The 15,637-nt window shown below is 41.1% G+C and overlaps 1 protein-coding gene across 2 annotated transcripts in view; it reads left to right on the forward strand.

The window, feature by feature from the left end:
* The window catches only part of LOC147641742 (putative MYST-like histone acetyltransferase 1), a 65,694-nt gene that overhangs the window by 48,464 nt on the left and 1,593 nt on the right, over positions 1-15,637 (forward strand). The window contains exons 10-13 of one of the 2 annotated variants that reach the window (XR_015266011.1): positions 216-283; positions 388-470; positions 731-801; positions 930-990. Coding sequence is in view for 1 of the 2 variants with exons in the window: in XM_086799049.1 (XP_086655175.1) it covers positions 216-283; positions 388-462; positions 731-801; positions 930-990 (275 nt within the window). In the remaining variant the exon portion in view is untranslated. The remainder of the gene's footprint in view (positions 1-215; positions 284-387; positions 471-730; positions 802-929; positions 991-15,637) is intronic. The other variant, XM_086799049.1, reaches the window with a different exon arrangement.

Raw genomic sequence — 15,637 nt, forward strand, 5'->3', positions numbered from 1 at the left:
GTCATATCCAAGTAGATGAAGAGAAGATCACAAGTAAGATTAGTGGATCCATTACAGGCTTATACATGGTTCTCTAAAAAAGTAAGAAGGAGACAGTTGCACAAACAGAGTCAGTTTTGCCCATTTATCAGAGGCTTTAACGTTACATACCTATTCTATGCAAATGATTCATGTGTAATACTGTAAACATGTATTTTTCTGGATGGTACTTTCAGCCTACGAGCTTTCTAAAAAGGAAGGGAAAGTCGGCACTCCTGAACGCCCGCTATCAGATCTGGGCCATGTAAGCCAAGGAGCTCAGAATAAGAAGACATCAAAATGTGTTGGCAAGAGAAGCTTGTATTTAATTGATACTAAATGGTGATTTCTGGTTCATATGTGGGTCAGGTGAGTTTCAAAAGCTATTGGAGCAGAGCACTTCTAGAAGCTCTTCGTGATCATGGAGCCAATCTGTCAATAAAGGTGGAGAAGTATGGCTTGTGCTCCTGTGATCTCTTATCCCTATGAACTGACAAACATAAATTTTCCTATCTTGCGATGGGTTAAGGGCATTGAAGGATAAATCCTTGTGTGTGTAATGAAGGATAAATCCTTCTGTGGGTAATGAGTTATGAGTGCTCGGACACAACATATGGGTAGCTGGACCAAATATTGCTACTTTGTTACTTAATTTTAGCATTGTAGTGGTGTGAGACTGGGTTACAAGCAGTGGAATTGTTTGTCCATGCAGGACCTCAGCTCTATGACAGCCATACGCAACGATGATATTATCAACACACTCCAGTCCCTGAATCTCATCAAGTGAGTGTTCCACCGATAGTCCTGTCTTGTAGCTTATTTGAATAATGTCTTCTTTCACCCTGTAGATAGAGAAATTCTTCTCTTGTTTTCTTGAATGACAAGTTAATCAAATTATTGAGATTGAGCAGGTACTACAAAGGTCAGCATATCATTTCCGTATCTTCTAAAGTAATCGAGGAACACCTTAAGGTACTAATCATATTTTGGTTTTTTTTTCCCGAGTTTGTTTACTCTGTTTTTCTAGGGCATATACTCTGTTCTGATACTTGAATGCACTGTTTTGAGTTAGCATTTGTAGTTGCTTAATTTCTCGTCTTTCTAGTTTTGGGAGCATAATTGGATAACTGCTTCAGTTGGTGTGACTGTATGGAGGATCATTCTTGAAGGTGCCTTCTTTGTCTATTGTTAAGACTGCCTGTCCTCATCTCATCCTGCATCTCTACCATCTGTGGACTTGATACGTGTGCGACCTTTACACCCACAGGTTGCAGGATGCTTGAATACTGACCCCCATTTGTGAAATCCTAGTTTGCAGCCACATAGAACTGGAGCCATGTATGGAGGTTTTCCACGTTTAAACTGAGCATTCCATGCTTTAAATCTCAATTCAAGATTTTTTCCACCCATAGGTATACAATATGAGATATAAGCATGTCTGCCTGACCCTTATTTCAAGTGCTGCTGCTGGTTGTGCGCGAAAGATAAGGGATTATCCAAACTATAGTTGCATTATCATTAGCATGTTGCTTTGCATATGCTTTACTCGTGCGAACTTGTGCTCCAGTGTGGACATTGCTTGAATTTTCTGACTGTGAATCTGTGCAAGATAGAGGACGTTTGAGAATCCCTTGGATGCGTGTGTGCTTAAAGTTGTTTGGGCCTGACGTAGTGTGTTTGTGTGATTTGCAGGAGGTAAGTATTAATTTAGGTCCAATTTACCAAATGCAAAGGTTTTATAACTAATGTGAATGGTGCATGTTCACACTATATTAAAACTACCAAGGATACGTAATAAAAAGGACAATTATGTGCCCCTTCATTAATGAAGTGTGTGCTCTTCCAAACTTTGGCCATGCATGCGGGCATGACAAACTCCCAAAAACTGTGGACAAGTGGCAAAACCCATCGATGGTGAAAACGGAATCGTTCTCTAGGATAGCTTGTGGAACACTTGAGAAATTCAATACATAAATTCAACCATGAAAACACATGCTTTGCAGGTTTCAACAAAATCAAATAAATTGAACAAAAACATAGCAAACATAATACTTAGTTCCAAGACAAACATGCTGGGTGCAATCTTCTCCCCTCTTGTGCGTGGCCTTTCTCACACGAGTATTTTTATTAGCTTTCAATCAAAAATAGGCCATAGCCCCCAAAAATATACAAAGTGTGCTTTTAGAGAGCACGACACTCTTCCACAACAAAAATAGAGTGTCCCAAAAATTGGGGCTAGGGTAAAGCCTTTAGGCTTTAATAAATTCAACATTATAAATGTATTTTTTCCAATGTATCAAAATGGAAAAATCAACTACTAAGGTTACTAAATATGATGCGCATAAGAAACATTCTCCTCGACATTATTCATCAATCCTCGTAATCTTCATCACCTGAAAATATAAGCCCAATTAATAATTAAATTAATCCCACAAATATTAAACATGCATAAACCATCACCAACTCATGACTACCAGGCGTAAGTATCCTAGGAATCACCCTGTCATACAAACCTAACTGAAATAATCATAGGCGGCTTCAAGCATACGTCATATACCGCACGTATTAATATTTATAGTGGTGTCACCCACGATATTAACCTAGCCGGCATGACGCAAGAGTAACCTAGGCGTCCCCAAATTACTCAAGAGGGGAAAATAATATTCTTAAAGAGGACTTCAAATATATTCTCATGACATCCCTCTTGCTTGAGTTTGCAATTGCCCTCAATTGCGGGTTTGCTGGGTTTGAAAAGAACGAAGGTTCTCAGGATAAGCTCGAAAAAATTTCTCGGGCATCCATTTTGCATCTTCTTGAGGATGGTTTTTGAATGTCAAAAGATATTTGATGTATTGGTTCCCAGTTCTTGTTGTTGTCGTCTCTTGATCAATAATAGCATCAAGAACTAAGACTTCTTCCTTTCCTTCAACAAGAGGTGGTTCCTCATAAATTGGGTGAGAAGGAAGTGTTCCTCGAAAGGGTTTCAAGAGATGAATATGGAAAGAGTTGTGGATATTCCAATTAGATGGCAACTCTAGTCTATAGGCCACATCGTTAATCTTTTCAATAATTTTAAATGGTCCATAGTATCTAGGTGCAAGTTTAACTGTGCAGGGAATTTTTCCACACTCTTCAATCGTCTCTTCTCAATTCTCAAAAGTACATAATCACGTTCTTGGAATGAAAAATCTTTACGCTTCCTATTTGATGGAAATGTATACTTCTCTTGAGCTCTTGCAATACAATCACGCACTTCAGATAAAATGCGATCAAAGTCTCGAGTATATTGGTCAGCAGCTTCAATCTTATGGGAGAGTCTAGTAGCCGGAATAGGCAAAGCTCTACCATAGATAATCTCAAATGGTGCTCGACCAGTAGCAGAATGAGGAGTATTATTATAAGCAAATTGGAGTAGATGTATGTACTTATCCCATGAACTAGGTTGTTGGGAAACAGAGACTCTAAGCATATCCAAGATAGTGCTATTCGTGACTTCGGTCTGTCCATTTGATTCAGGATGAAAAGCCGTAGAAAAATCTAACTTAGTGCCTAAGTTTGAGAAAAGAGCAATCCAAAAGTGACTACAAAATTTGAAATCTCTATGAGAAACTATCACTTTGGGTAGACCATGATGAACAAAGATTTGCTTGACAAATATGGTCGCAGCTTGCTGAGAAGTCAGTGTCTTTTTACATGGAATGAAATAGGCTTGCTTACTAAATCTGTCCACTATTGTCCAAATCATGTCATGATGACTGGAAGTAGTAGGAAAGCCTATAATGAAGTCCATAGACACTTGTTCCCATGGTCGGTCTGGAATGGGTAAAGACATAAGCAATCCCAAAGCTTTGCCTTTGTAGCTTTTAATTGCTTGACAAATGTTACACTCAGCTACAAATTTTGCTACATGATTTTTCAAATGAGGCCAAAAGAATTCTCGAGAAACTACTTGAAGTGTTGCGGAAACTCCTCTATGTCCCATGAATGGTGGTTGGTGCATCTCTTCCAAGACAAGTTGTCTATAGGGTTGAGTAACACATAATCTTTTCTCAAAGAAAAGATAGCCATCATTATGAGAATAATTTCCTTGAGGTGTCCAATTGTTTTCACGCAATTTGATCCATATCTCAGAAAAATCTGGATCTACTTCATAAGTTTATTTCATAAGTACAAATGGTTCACTTTCAATAGCGGAAATGTTGTTGATATGGGGTCTTCTACTTAAAGCGTTGCAACAACATTTTCCTTTCCAGGTTGGTATTGAATCATGGATTGGAAACTTTGTATGAAAGATGCCTATTTGATGTGCCTATCTGAAATAAGGGGATGCGAAAGCAAATGTCTAATGCTTTGTTGATCAGTCTTGATAAGAAATTTTGAATCCATTAGGTAATGCTTCCAAATCTTCAAGGCATGCACAACTACTGCTAATTTCTTGTCATATGTACTATAATTTGTTTCAGCAGGTTTTAGCTTTTGACTTTCATAAGCAATAGGATGGTTGTCTTGCATAAGCACAGCACCAAAACCTTTGCCACTAGCATCAGTTATTACCACAAAGAATGGTCTTTGAAAGTCAGGTAGTGTAAGAATTGGTGCATGAGTTAATGCATCCTTGAGTACTAGAAAAGATTTATCTTGACTTTCGGTCTAATGGAAAAATGTAGTTTTCTTGAGAAGTTCCGTCAAAAGATGTGCAATATAAGCGAAATTCTTGACAAACTTCCTATAGTAACTACATAGACCTAGAAAAGATCTAAGGTCATGAATGTCTCCAGGTGTAGGCCAAGAGGCTATACACTTAATCTTCTTGGATCCACACGGATTCCTTCAGCTGACACTATATGGCCTAAGTATTCATCAATCTCTTTTTGAAAGAAAGAACTCTTTTCAGGATTGACATACAATTCATTTTCTCTCAAAAGGTTAAACACTTGCTCCAAGTGTTGCTCATGCTCTTGACGATTCTCGCTGAAAACAAGAATATCATCAAAGAACACCACAACAAAGCTTTGAAACTTTAGGAAAATGCGATTCATCATACGACTGAATGTAGCTGGAGCATTGGTCAAACCAAATGGCATAACCAAAAACTCATAATGGCCAGTCTGGGTTCTAAATGTAGTCTTGAATATGTCTGACTCAGTCATGCGTACTTGATAATAACCAGACTTTAAGTCAATCTTACTAAAGACCTTTGAACCTCTAAGCTTATCAAGTAAGTCATCTACCCTAGGGATAGGGTATCTGTTCTTGACAGTGATTTTGTTCAATGCTCGGTAGTCAACACACATTCGGAAAGTTTCATTCTTCTTCTTAACAAGAAGGACTGGAGCTCCAAAGGGTGAACTACTAGGTCTAATAAGGCCTCTTTCTAACAAATCCTCGATTTGTTTTTGGATTTCTTTTTGCTCTAAATTGTTGACTCTATAAGGAGCTTTACAAGGTGGAGAGTTGCCTGGCAATAAGTCAATACTATGGTCTTCAGGCCTTGACTTATGTAATCTTGGAGGTAAATCGTGAATTTTGTGCTTGAAGTGTAGCATTGACAGCTCTTTGGATGGTGTCGTCTTCGTCATCATAAGATGACAAAGAGTCACGCTTACGCCTTCGACTCATGAGCTGTCGTTCCAATTCAATTCGCATCTCTCTCTCTTCTACAATTTGTTGTTGTAGAGATTGGAGTTGCTCTTGAATTGAAGGTAAAATAGAAAAATTTGCCATAGTGCTCATGCAAACAATGTAAATAAGTATTTGGGACACAGTTGGCTCTTGTGCGTGTGTCTGGTTATTATCAGAGTTATCGACTTAGGATAAGGATACAGTTCCCTGACATGACAGCCAGGCTTAGTTAGTACGAAAGGTACGATACGGTACGGTACGATAAAATACGGTACTAATTGGTACCTTAAAATTTTTGAGGTACGGTACGATATTAGTACGTTTTTTTTTTAAAAATACTTCCTAAACTTAAAAATTGTAGACAAGAAGTTACAAAATAGTAGAACCATGAACATAATGTCATCATGCCATTAGAGTACAAAATTGCTACAAAAGGATAGGCCAAAAACTCACGGCATGGGCGACCGCCAACATGCGTACATACATGATACTACATACTACAATACATCATCAATGGGCTAGAAGGAGACAGATGCCCAATGCCTAGAGAGCTATAACATATCAAAAGTCTACATCATCACCAACATCTGCATGATCATCAACATGATCACTAGAGTGTCCATCAAGAGAGTGGTGGAGGAGAGGCTTGGAGTAGATGGAGGAGAGGCTTGGTCCTTGAGGCTTTTATAGAAGGACTCAAGAGAGATGAAAGGAAAACAGCCAAAAAAACGGGCAGACAACGGCTATTTCCAACGGGCAGAAACAACCTGATCGTACGGATACGTACGGTACCATATGGTACGAATCGTGCGTACGATCTGATCCGTACGACGTACGGAACTAAGCCTGATGACAGCACATGACTAGCAATCCTGGTGCTCATTTCGTACTTATGTTTTGGGAAGGATTCAACATCCCTGAACATTCAGAAAAGCGGCTTATGGACTTATGGATATTTGGGACACAGTTGGCTCTTGTGCGTGTGTCTGGTTATTATCAGAGTTCTTGACTTAGGATAAGGATACAGTTTCTTGATATGGTTGACTCTTGTGCCCATATCTGACTTGGGATCGTGGATCTGGAATTATAGCTTTAATGCTGGGACTTATGTAATACTATTGATGGGCAATGGATCTGCTATTATTGGAACGATATCTGAGTGGTATCAGGCTTATACAGTTGCCGACAATTACTTTATAAGACGGAGGGGATGTCACCATTTGGTCCCTCACCTGTCTCGATCAGTGTTTTATACACTAGGTAGAACCAAGGTGTGAACGGGGATTTTTCCACAGGAGCAGCAAAGCCACAGGATGGAAGACGCCTGTGTAAAGCCAAGTTTTGTTACAGAATGTGTGTGAAGGCTTATCTGGCATATTTCTACCTGAAGGCGATTTACAGGACATGAGTCTACAGGATTTTACTCACTTATATGGTTTATAAGGATTTTTGTTCACACTTACTTATAAGTGGGTGGACATACGGGGATTTGAACAAGGAGCTTATATATGAGGTGGACCTAATTTTTTTAATCATGTGTGAACACTTTAAGTGGGCGCCCCTTTTCTCTCCCAAAAAGAGAGGTTTATGGTATTTCTGGAGGGAAAAAGCAAGCATGGGCTGGATATAGAGGGGAGGGTCGGATCTATAAAAAAAAACAGGTATGCGCATGGTGATAGGGGTAGGCGGGCAGCAGTGGAGAAGTGTTCTCTCCCTCTCCTTCCCCTTGGCTCCTTAGCGCTGTCTGTACAGAAGGCAGCAGGCGCTTCTTTTCTAGACGAAGGCTGACGGGCTGGTTTTTCCTCTATCTTTCGTGGCCGTACAGGTGCAGCAGTGGGGCAGCCTGTTCCCTCCTCTTTTGCGCTGGCCGTACAGGTCCTGTTTGTTCTCCTCTTCACCCAGTCTTCAGCAGGCGCCAACTTTTCCCCTCTTTCTTGCCAGTTTGCTGGCTTTTCAGAAGGGGGAGCTGACTGGTCAGATTGCTGGCCATACCGTGGGCAGTGGGCATATTATCTCTCTCTTGCATTGGACATACAGTGGGCAGAAGGCAGCTTTTCTCTCTCTCGTTCCGGACAGTTTAGAGGGCTGTTTTTGACTACCTTTCCACAGATCTTGGGAGGATCTTCATGGATCGTGGACTTATCAAAGTACCGTGGCAGGTCATACAGTGGTACAGTGGCCAAGAAGGACTTCTCTCCCTTTTTGCTCAGGTTGTACAGTGGTACAGCAGCTGGGCCAAATCAGGGGCTGTTTTTGGAGAGACAAGATTGTGTTTTGACTCCTTTGCAAGTGTTTGCTGAGGAAGTTTGTGGAAAGATATGGTGTTGTTCATACTCACACCTTGGTATTTTGTAAAGCTTCTCAATCAATAAAGAAGTTTTTACGGGGGGCCGGCCGTTCCGGCTCAGTGTTGTGTTCCTTTTATTATTGTTTATTATCATTTCCACTGCGTCTTCACATCTTTTGTTGGGCATATGAACTGTTTGTCCATCGCTCCGGGTTCCCGTCCAGTTTCATTTTGTGACACTCCATATCCTTGATGGTCCCCTCCCCCTACCAGACGGTTAGCTCCATAGGTTGTATGACGATGATGGTCCCACTTTGTAACATATGGCTCGGATTTGACTTTCTCAGCTCATAGCTCTAGTCTTTTTTTTCTTTTGTACCATGCTGAGATTACATGGACACTATTGTATCACTTTTGGTCTCATAGACCCACTAGGTCTTCTGAAGACGTTTAATATAACTTCCTTTCCTTTCTCTCAAACTAGAGCAAACTAGAGCTTTGAGAGTAGATCCACCAACTAGAGCTCTAGACTAGATCCACCCACTACATTCGACCTCTAGGTTGATGCAGGACCCCGGCTGAGAGGAGTGACACTAAACAGAGCCATCGAGCTATACAAAACCCGACACCCCCAACCTTGTGGCCCCCGCCCACGCTCGCATCACCACAAGAGGATCAGAGCCATCATTTCCCACCACCACAAGACTTTCTTCCGCCGGCTCAGCTTTGCTAGAGAAGATCCACCAACTAGAGCTCTAGACTAGATCCACCCAACTAGAGCTCTAGATTAGATCCACCCACTACACTTGACCTCCAGGTTTAGGCAAGACCCCGGCTGAGAGGAGTGACACTAGACAGAGCCATCGAGCTATACAAAGCCTGACAGCCCAAACCCTATGGCCCCCGCCCACGCTCACGTCACCAAATGAGGATCAGAGCCATCATTTTCCACCACCACAAGACTTTCGCCTGCCGGCTTAGCTTTACTACATTGGGTACCATGATGCAAAGCCCTATGCGGGATATTTTAGGGTGATGTGAGAGCTTGGCACTCTTTGTATTGGAATCACCTTTGGCATTTCAACTCTTGTTCCTTTCTTTTACTTTGATCTCATTGAGCCATGTTTGTCATGATGGTTCATGTGCTGAACAATAAGGTGCACCATCTTAAGTTGGAAAGACTTCGGAGGTCAAGAAGACCTATATACATTACATCAGGAGGATTTTAGATGTTAAGGAGACCTATAAGTTGGGCGGACTTTGGGGGTCAAGGAAACCTATCACAAGACAGAAGTGTGCTTACACTAATTAAAGACTGAATTCTTCATCAAGCATGGTTAATTTACCATATATAGCCATGAACCAAGAAACACATCTCTGATATAACATACAAGGCATCCACATGAAAACTCTTCACAAAACTAAAGTGATGACACCGCATTAGGGACCAGAAGATGGGCTACCCCCCCCTCCCCCTCTCTAAGGTAAATTAAATTCTATTGCCTTGAGGGAGTATTCTTATACAAGTGTATTGACCAGGTAGCCATGCACCACTGTTACTTTCAAAAACTTTGAATGAAAACAAACCAATCGATCAGCTTCTTGGCTGGTAGGTACTCTTTTATAGACTTGGGTGGGTAGATAGCTTTACATGCTAGCGGATGAGATTACATGCAAAAAGGTGAGGTTGCATCAGCTTGCATTGCTTGTATGGTTGCATGGGCTTGCATGAACTTGCATGGTTGCATGTAGCATGCATGCAAGTAGGTAGGCTTGCATGTGACATGCATGCATGAAGGTAGCTTTGCATGCATGTAGATAACTTTGCATGTAGCATGTAGGTGGGCTTGCATGTGACATGCATGCATGTAAGTAGCTTTGTATGTGGCATGCATACATGTGGATAACTTTGCATGTAACATGCATGCATGTAGATAACTTTACATGTAGTTAGCTTTGCATGTTGTATGCATGTAGCATTCATGCATGTAGCTAGCTTTGCATGTTGCATGCATGCATGTAGATAAGCATGCACATGCATGAGCAAAGAGTGGACAACCCTAAAAATAGGGCGTGGATAGCCCCTCCTCCTCTAATCTCCACAAGTTCTTCTGATGGTTCATATGCTTCATTGAAGAGAGTGACCAGCTCCATGAAGGGCTCCACACTTCAACAAAGGTTCCCGGCCTCGTTTTAACCAGTGTGAATGCCCGGCCTCATTATTAATGAATGTGAACACCTTTGGTTATAACTCTTCATTGGCCTTCAAATGCTTGTTTCTTCTGCACAAATCCACACACTACAAGTGAACATAAGACAGTTTGTACAGCACACTGGCCCACAAGTGCAACCAGATCCATGGGCCCAACATCATGCAATGAAATCCAGGCATAGAAAACAATACACACAAATTAAAATAAACCATGCACACAGTGTATGTATCTTAATACATATTTTGGAAGAAACCCCATCTATTCACATGTACTTGAAATCCTTATAGACTAAGGCATTTGACTCTCCAAGATCCATCAAATGCCCATAGCGGCTTTCACATGCACCTTTGTGGCCAGGGTCTCCAAGATACAACCAGCACTCACTCAGGTGGCCATGTTCACATGCTCCTTCATGGCCAAGGTCTCCAAGATGCAACTGGCACTCTCTAGGGAAGCATGGCCAAGACATGCCATGGCTGCATGCGGTGTCGTACACCCATGCATGTAAAAATATTAGTGATATAATCCTGAAAAATTAGGAAGCAATTACATTCCCTCCATTTCGGGATTATATCACTAATCTTTTTACATGCATGGACATGGGTGTATGACACCGCATGCAGCCATGGCATGTCTTGGCCATGCTTCCCTAGAGAGTGCCAGTTGCATCTTGGAGACCCTGGCCATGGAGCATGTGAACATGGCCACCTGAGTGAGTGCCAGTTGATTTTGGAACACAGATAGTGATATTGTACTCTTGAAGGTTCCTAGTTCTTTTGTGACATTTAGTCCTTGAAAGTTTGTCATCAAGAACAATGATTTGTAAAACAGGGAGAGCATGTTACGACCCTAACAAGTACATGCTGATAAAGCATGGGACACGCAAGCATGGGGATCTACTGACCGTCCAAGATCTACACTCCCTATTACATGGTATTAAAGCCTAGGCTTCCATCTATTGGATTGGAAGATGGTCTCATCTCGTGGATTGTTGTTCATTAGTTTAGTTAAAAACATAATCACACAGAGCACCTCAAGATGATCATGCTACGAAATTGGTAGAATTGAAGGGCCAAGTTACTAAATTAAAGGTTATGGAGGTATATAAGTTGTGAACAACCAAGAGAAAAGCTGTTATGGAGAAAGAAATGTTTGCCTCACATGTTGAAGATATGGAAATAACACCTTAAGAGTTTGCCATTCACTATTTGCTTAAGAGTGGTGATGTGCAGAGAAAGGAGGATGAAGAATTGATATTTAAAAACTACGATCAGCAGAGTATGGATCCAATCTAACAAACCCTAATCCTAGAAACACCTTGTAAGGTCAAAATCATGAAACCCTAGAAATTGAGCTCTCATGCGAAAACAACTGTTATGATCCCAAATGATAAGCATGAACCTTACTGGCTACACACCATACTCATGCGTCCCCTCCGTCTGCCTGGTCCCCGTGCTACACATCACTCAGTTTTTAAGCCTACCATCTGTCATGAGAATATATTTTAAGTCCTCTCTAAGAATATTATTTTTCCCTCTTGAGTAATTTGGGGACGCCTAGGTTACTCTTGCGTCACGCCGGCTAGGTTAATATCGTGGGTAACACCACTATAAATATTAATACGTGCGTATATGACGTATGCTTGGGGCCGCCTATGATTATTTCAGTTAGGTTTGTATGGCAGGGTGATTCCTGGGATACTTACGCCTGGTAGTCATGAGTTGGTGATGGTTTGTGCCTGTTGAATATTTGTGGGATTAATTTAATTATTAATTGGGCTTATATTTTCAAGTGATGAAGATTACGAGGATTGATGAATAATGTCGAGGAGAATGTTTCTTATGCGCATCATATTTAGTAACCTTAGTAGTTGATTTTTCCATTTTGATACGTTGGAAAAAATACATTTATAATGTTGAATTTATTAAAGCCTAAAGGCTTTACCCTAGCCTCAATTTTTGGGACACTCTATTTTTGTTGTGGAAGAGTGTCGTGCTCTCTAAAAGCACACTTTGTATATTTTTGGGGACTATGGCCTATTTTTGATTGAAAGCTAATAAAAATACTCGTGTGGGGAAGGCCACGCACAAGGGGAGGGAAGATTGCACCCAGCATGTTTGTCTTGGAGCTAAGTATTATGTTCGCTATGTTTTTGTTCAATTTATTTGATTTTGTTGAAACCTGCAAAGCATGTGTTTTCATGGTTGAATTTATGTGTTGAATTTCTCAAGTGTTCCACAAGCTATCCTAGAGAACGATTCCGTTTTCAGTGGTATCAGAGCTTGGGCTAGGAGATTTGTGGAAAGGTGGGAAAGGTCTTCATCAACACAACTCTCAAGAAAGTTGCGGGCTTTTAACCGGTGGGCAAAAGAAGGGTTTGTGGTCTTTAACCAAAAATTCAAATTCTCAAACTAGCTCTACTTCTCAAACCCACTTACCTCTTCCCAAAACCATTCTTCTTCATCAAAAAGTGGTTTTACTCAAAGCTTCATGAATTTCAGATCTGACCGTACAGATGGATTTCCCATAGCCAAAAACCTCATGTGATTTGCTTAGTTTTTGCAAAGATTCAAGGTAGAAGCAATCTATAATGGACAGACTGCATGCTGTGTGAGCTTTAGCCATGAAAAATAAAGAAAATCAAGCAAAATATGAAGCGCCGATTTGCAGCCTCACGGGCGAAAAACGTGAGAAGTAGAACCCAAAAATCAATTAAGCTAATTACTTAATCTCAAATTAAGCCCAAATCCTCATCTTAACCCAAATCTACTTTTCCCAAGCCCAATGCATGTCATATCAACTTTTGGAGCTTTCACACTACCTATTTTCCTATTTCAAGGAAAATTCCAAAGAATTGCAATTTTCAGATTTTTGGGTGCAGAAAATTGATTTTTCAGGACTCAGAGGCTTAAAAAGGCCAAATAAATGCCAGAAAAATCCAAAATAATTTCTGAAAATTTTTGAAAATTCTCAGAAATTATTACAGAGGTTTGGCCAAGTTTTCAGAATTGTTTGAGCAGTGTTCAAGGTGCAGAAAATTATTTCTTCAGCATTTCGACTAGCCCAAGTCTCCTAAATCACTCGGAATTGCTCGGGACTTGTGCGAAACGAAGGGAATTTGACCCAACCATTGAACCAAAGTCTTTGTTCAGTTTCAACCTAAATCGAATTGCGGGAGAATTGACATAAGTATAATCATTTGCTTTATTTACATACATCAAATAATATCATCCATAAGCCGCTTTTTTGAATGTTCAGGGATGTTGAATCCTTCCCAAAACATAAGTACGAAATGAGCACCAGGGTTGCTAGTCATGTGCTGTCATGTCAGGGTCCATATGTTTCCGTCATGTCAAGCCTCAAAAGTCACACGTCTTGTCATGTCAAACTTCACAAGCCACAGATGTTCTGCCATGTCAAACTTCGCAAGCCACACATGTTACCATGTCAAGCCTCAGAAGCCACATATGTTATGCCATGTCAAACCTCACAAGCCACACATGTTTCCATGTCAAGCCTCAGAAGTCATACATGCTCTGCCATGTCAAACCTCACAAGCCATACATGTTTCCATGTCAAGCCTTAGAAGCCATACATGCTCTCTTGCCATGTCAGTGGGCTCACGCCAGAGCCCTTCCTGGGGATTCATCCACATACATGCAAAAGATGTAAACTCCTACTGACATGTCAATGGGCTCACACCGAAATCCTTCCGGGGATCCATCCACATACATGCAAAAGGAATGTGCCATGATATGATTGATGTGAGAAAATCCTTCTCCGCAAAGTCGCCAAAATAAGCACATGTTCCCACAAGCCATGGAAGCTCAACTGGCACGCTGTGGTTTAGGATAGCCTTGCATATCTTTGACCAACAATATGAGCGTAGAATACTTGCTATGTTGGTACAACAGATCCCATAACTGTGCGTGTGCCTCACGTTCCTTCCGAATCGAGAACTCCCCTTCCTTTACCTCCGGCCGTGGAACCCCAACAACAATGAAATCAGCAAGGTCGTAAGACTCCAGAACAGATGAGAGAGAGAGGCGTGTAACTCTGCTCTATATACACAAGAAAATCCCGAAAATATGATACAACAAGTCGGGGGGCCATGGGGCCATTTTATATGGCCCCACATGTGCAGTCGGCCAGCAGTAGGACAGCCGACAGCACCTATGTAGACACCTGATTGCAACATCTCTAGTCGGCCAGCACCAAACAGTCGACCTTCACACGTGTGAAGTCGGCCAGAGCAGCAGAGAGAGGCAGGGGGCAGTCGGCTAGTGTCAGAATGCACAGTCCTGCAGTCGGCCAGCATACAGAGGTAGCTAACATGCACAAGACAGCCTCCCATAGCAGAAAAAATAGGGAAAAATATGGAGAGTGGGAAAAAATGAGAAAACACCTAATCCGTGCGGGCACACCCACAACAGAGGCCCTGGTGTATATGTACAGACAGGAGATGACTTCTAACAACATGACAGTACATGTATGGCTGGTGTATCCTGACATGATAGTACATGTGTGGCTTGTGGGGCCTGACATGGTGTACATGTATGGCCATGGAGCCTGACATGATGAAAGTCTCTGGGATTAGCTATCTTGGAGATCTTGTGTATTTATGTTTTGGGAAGGTTCCAGAAGGATCATGTGTCTTGGACATTTTATTGGATACAACTGAGGAGATGCCAATATAATTGCACTCATGTGTGTGCATGACTTTTATTTTATCTTTGGATGACTTGTCTTGTATGTCTGGACAATGCCTGAGATTTCTACCTGTGTTGTCCATAGGACCGGGGACGCTTGGGCACCTTGTGGACGTGTATGTGCACACCTGTTTGGGATTGACAGGTGGTCTATATGTGTTTTGCAGGTGGTAAGTATTCTCAAAAACTCAATTTACAGCTTTACGAGTTCACATGTTAATAATTATGGGTGCAGGTTCACACTCACTTATAAGTGACCGGACAACTTATAAGTGAGTACACATTAGATCCAATTGATTCTGGGGTTCTTTAGATTGGTCAGCCCACCACAGAATCATGGGATAAAGATCCCTTCTAATAGAAGAACATACAGAACTCATTATCAGAGAATAATTCATTCATACTCTTAACACAGTAATGGTCCATTAGATCAAAAATTCCATTTGATCATTCCTCCACGAGAATTTCAGTTATGCAGGTTTTCAATTTGTTATCCCTTAATTAGATCCACCGGGTCAAGGGTTAACAGTACCAATCTGTCAGCACAATCCACTAATCTCATAGTGATTTGCTGAAGTCATAATCGTTATTCCAGTTACCAATATCATCACTGGGATTTATCCCATTCATCCTTGTTGTGGCTTTGTTCAACTTATCTTCTTTCAACCAAAATTCAGGAATCATTATCTTTCAATCAGAATCCAAATCAACCCATCAATTCTCAACCAGAATTCTAAAATTATATCAACCAGCATTTGAATTCATCATATGGATAGCATTTTCGCTTA

This window comes from Cibotium barometz, chromosome 1, assembly GCF_041138505.1.
Source record: "Cibotium barometz isolate CiBa-2024 chromosome 1, ASM4113850v1, whole genome shotgun sequence".
Lineage (NCBI taxonomy): Eukaryota > Viridiplantae > Streptophyta > Polypodiopsida > Cyatheales > Cibotiaceae > Cibotium > Cibotium barometz.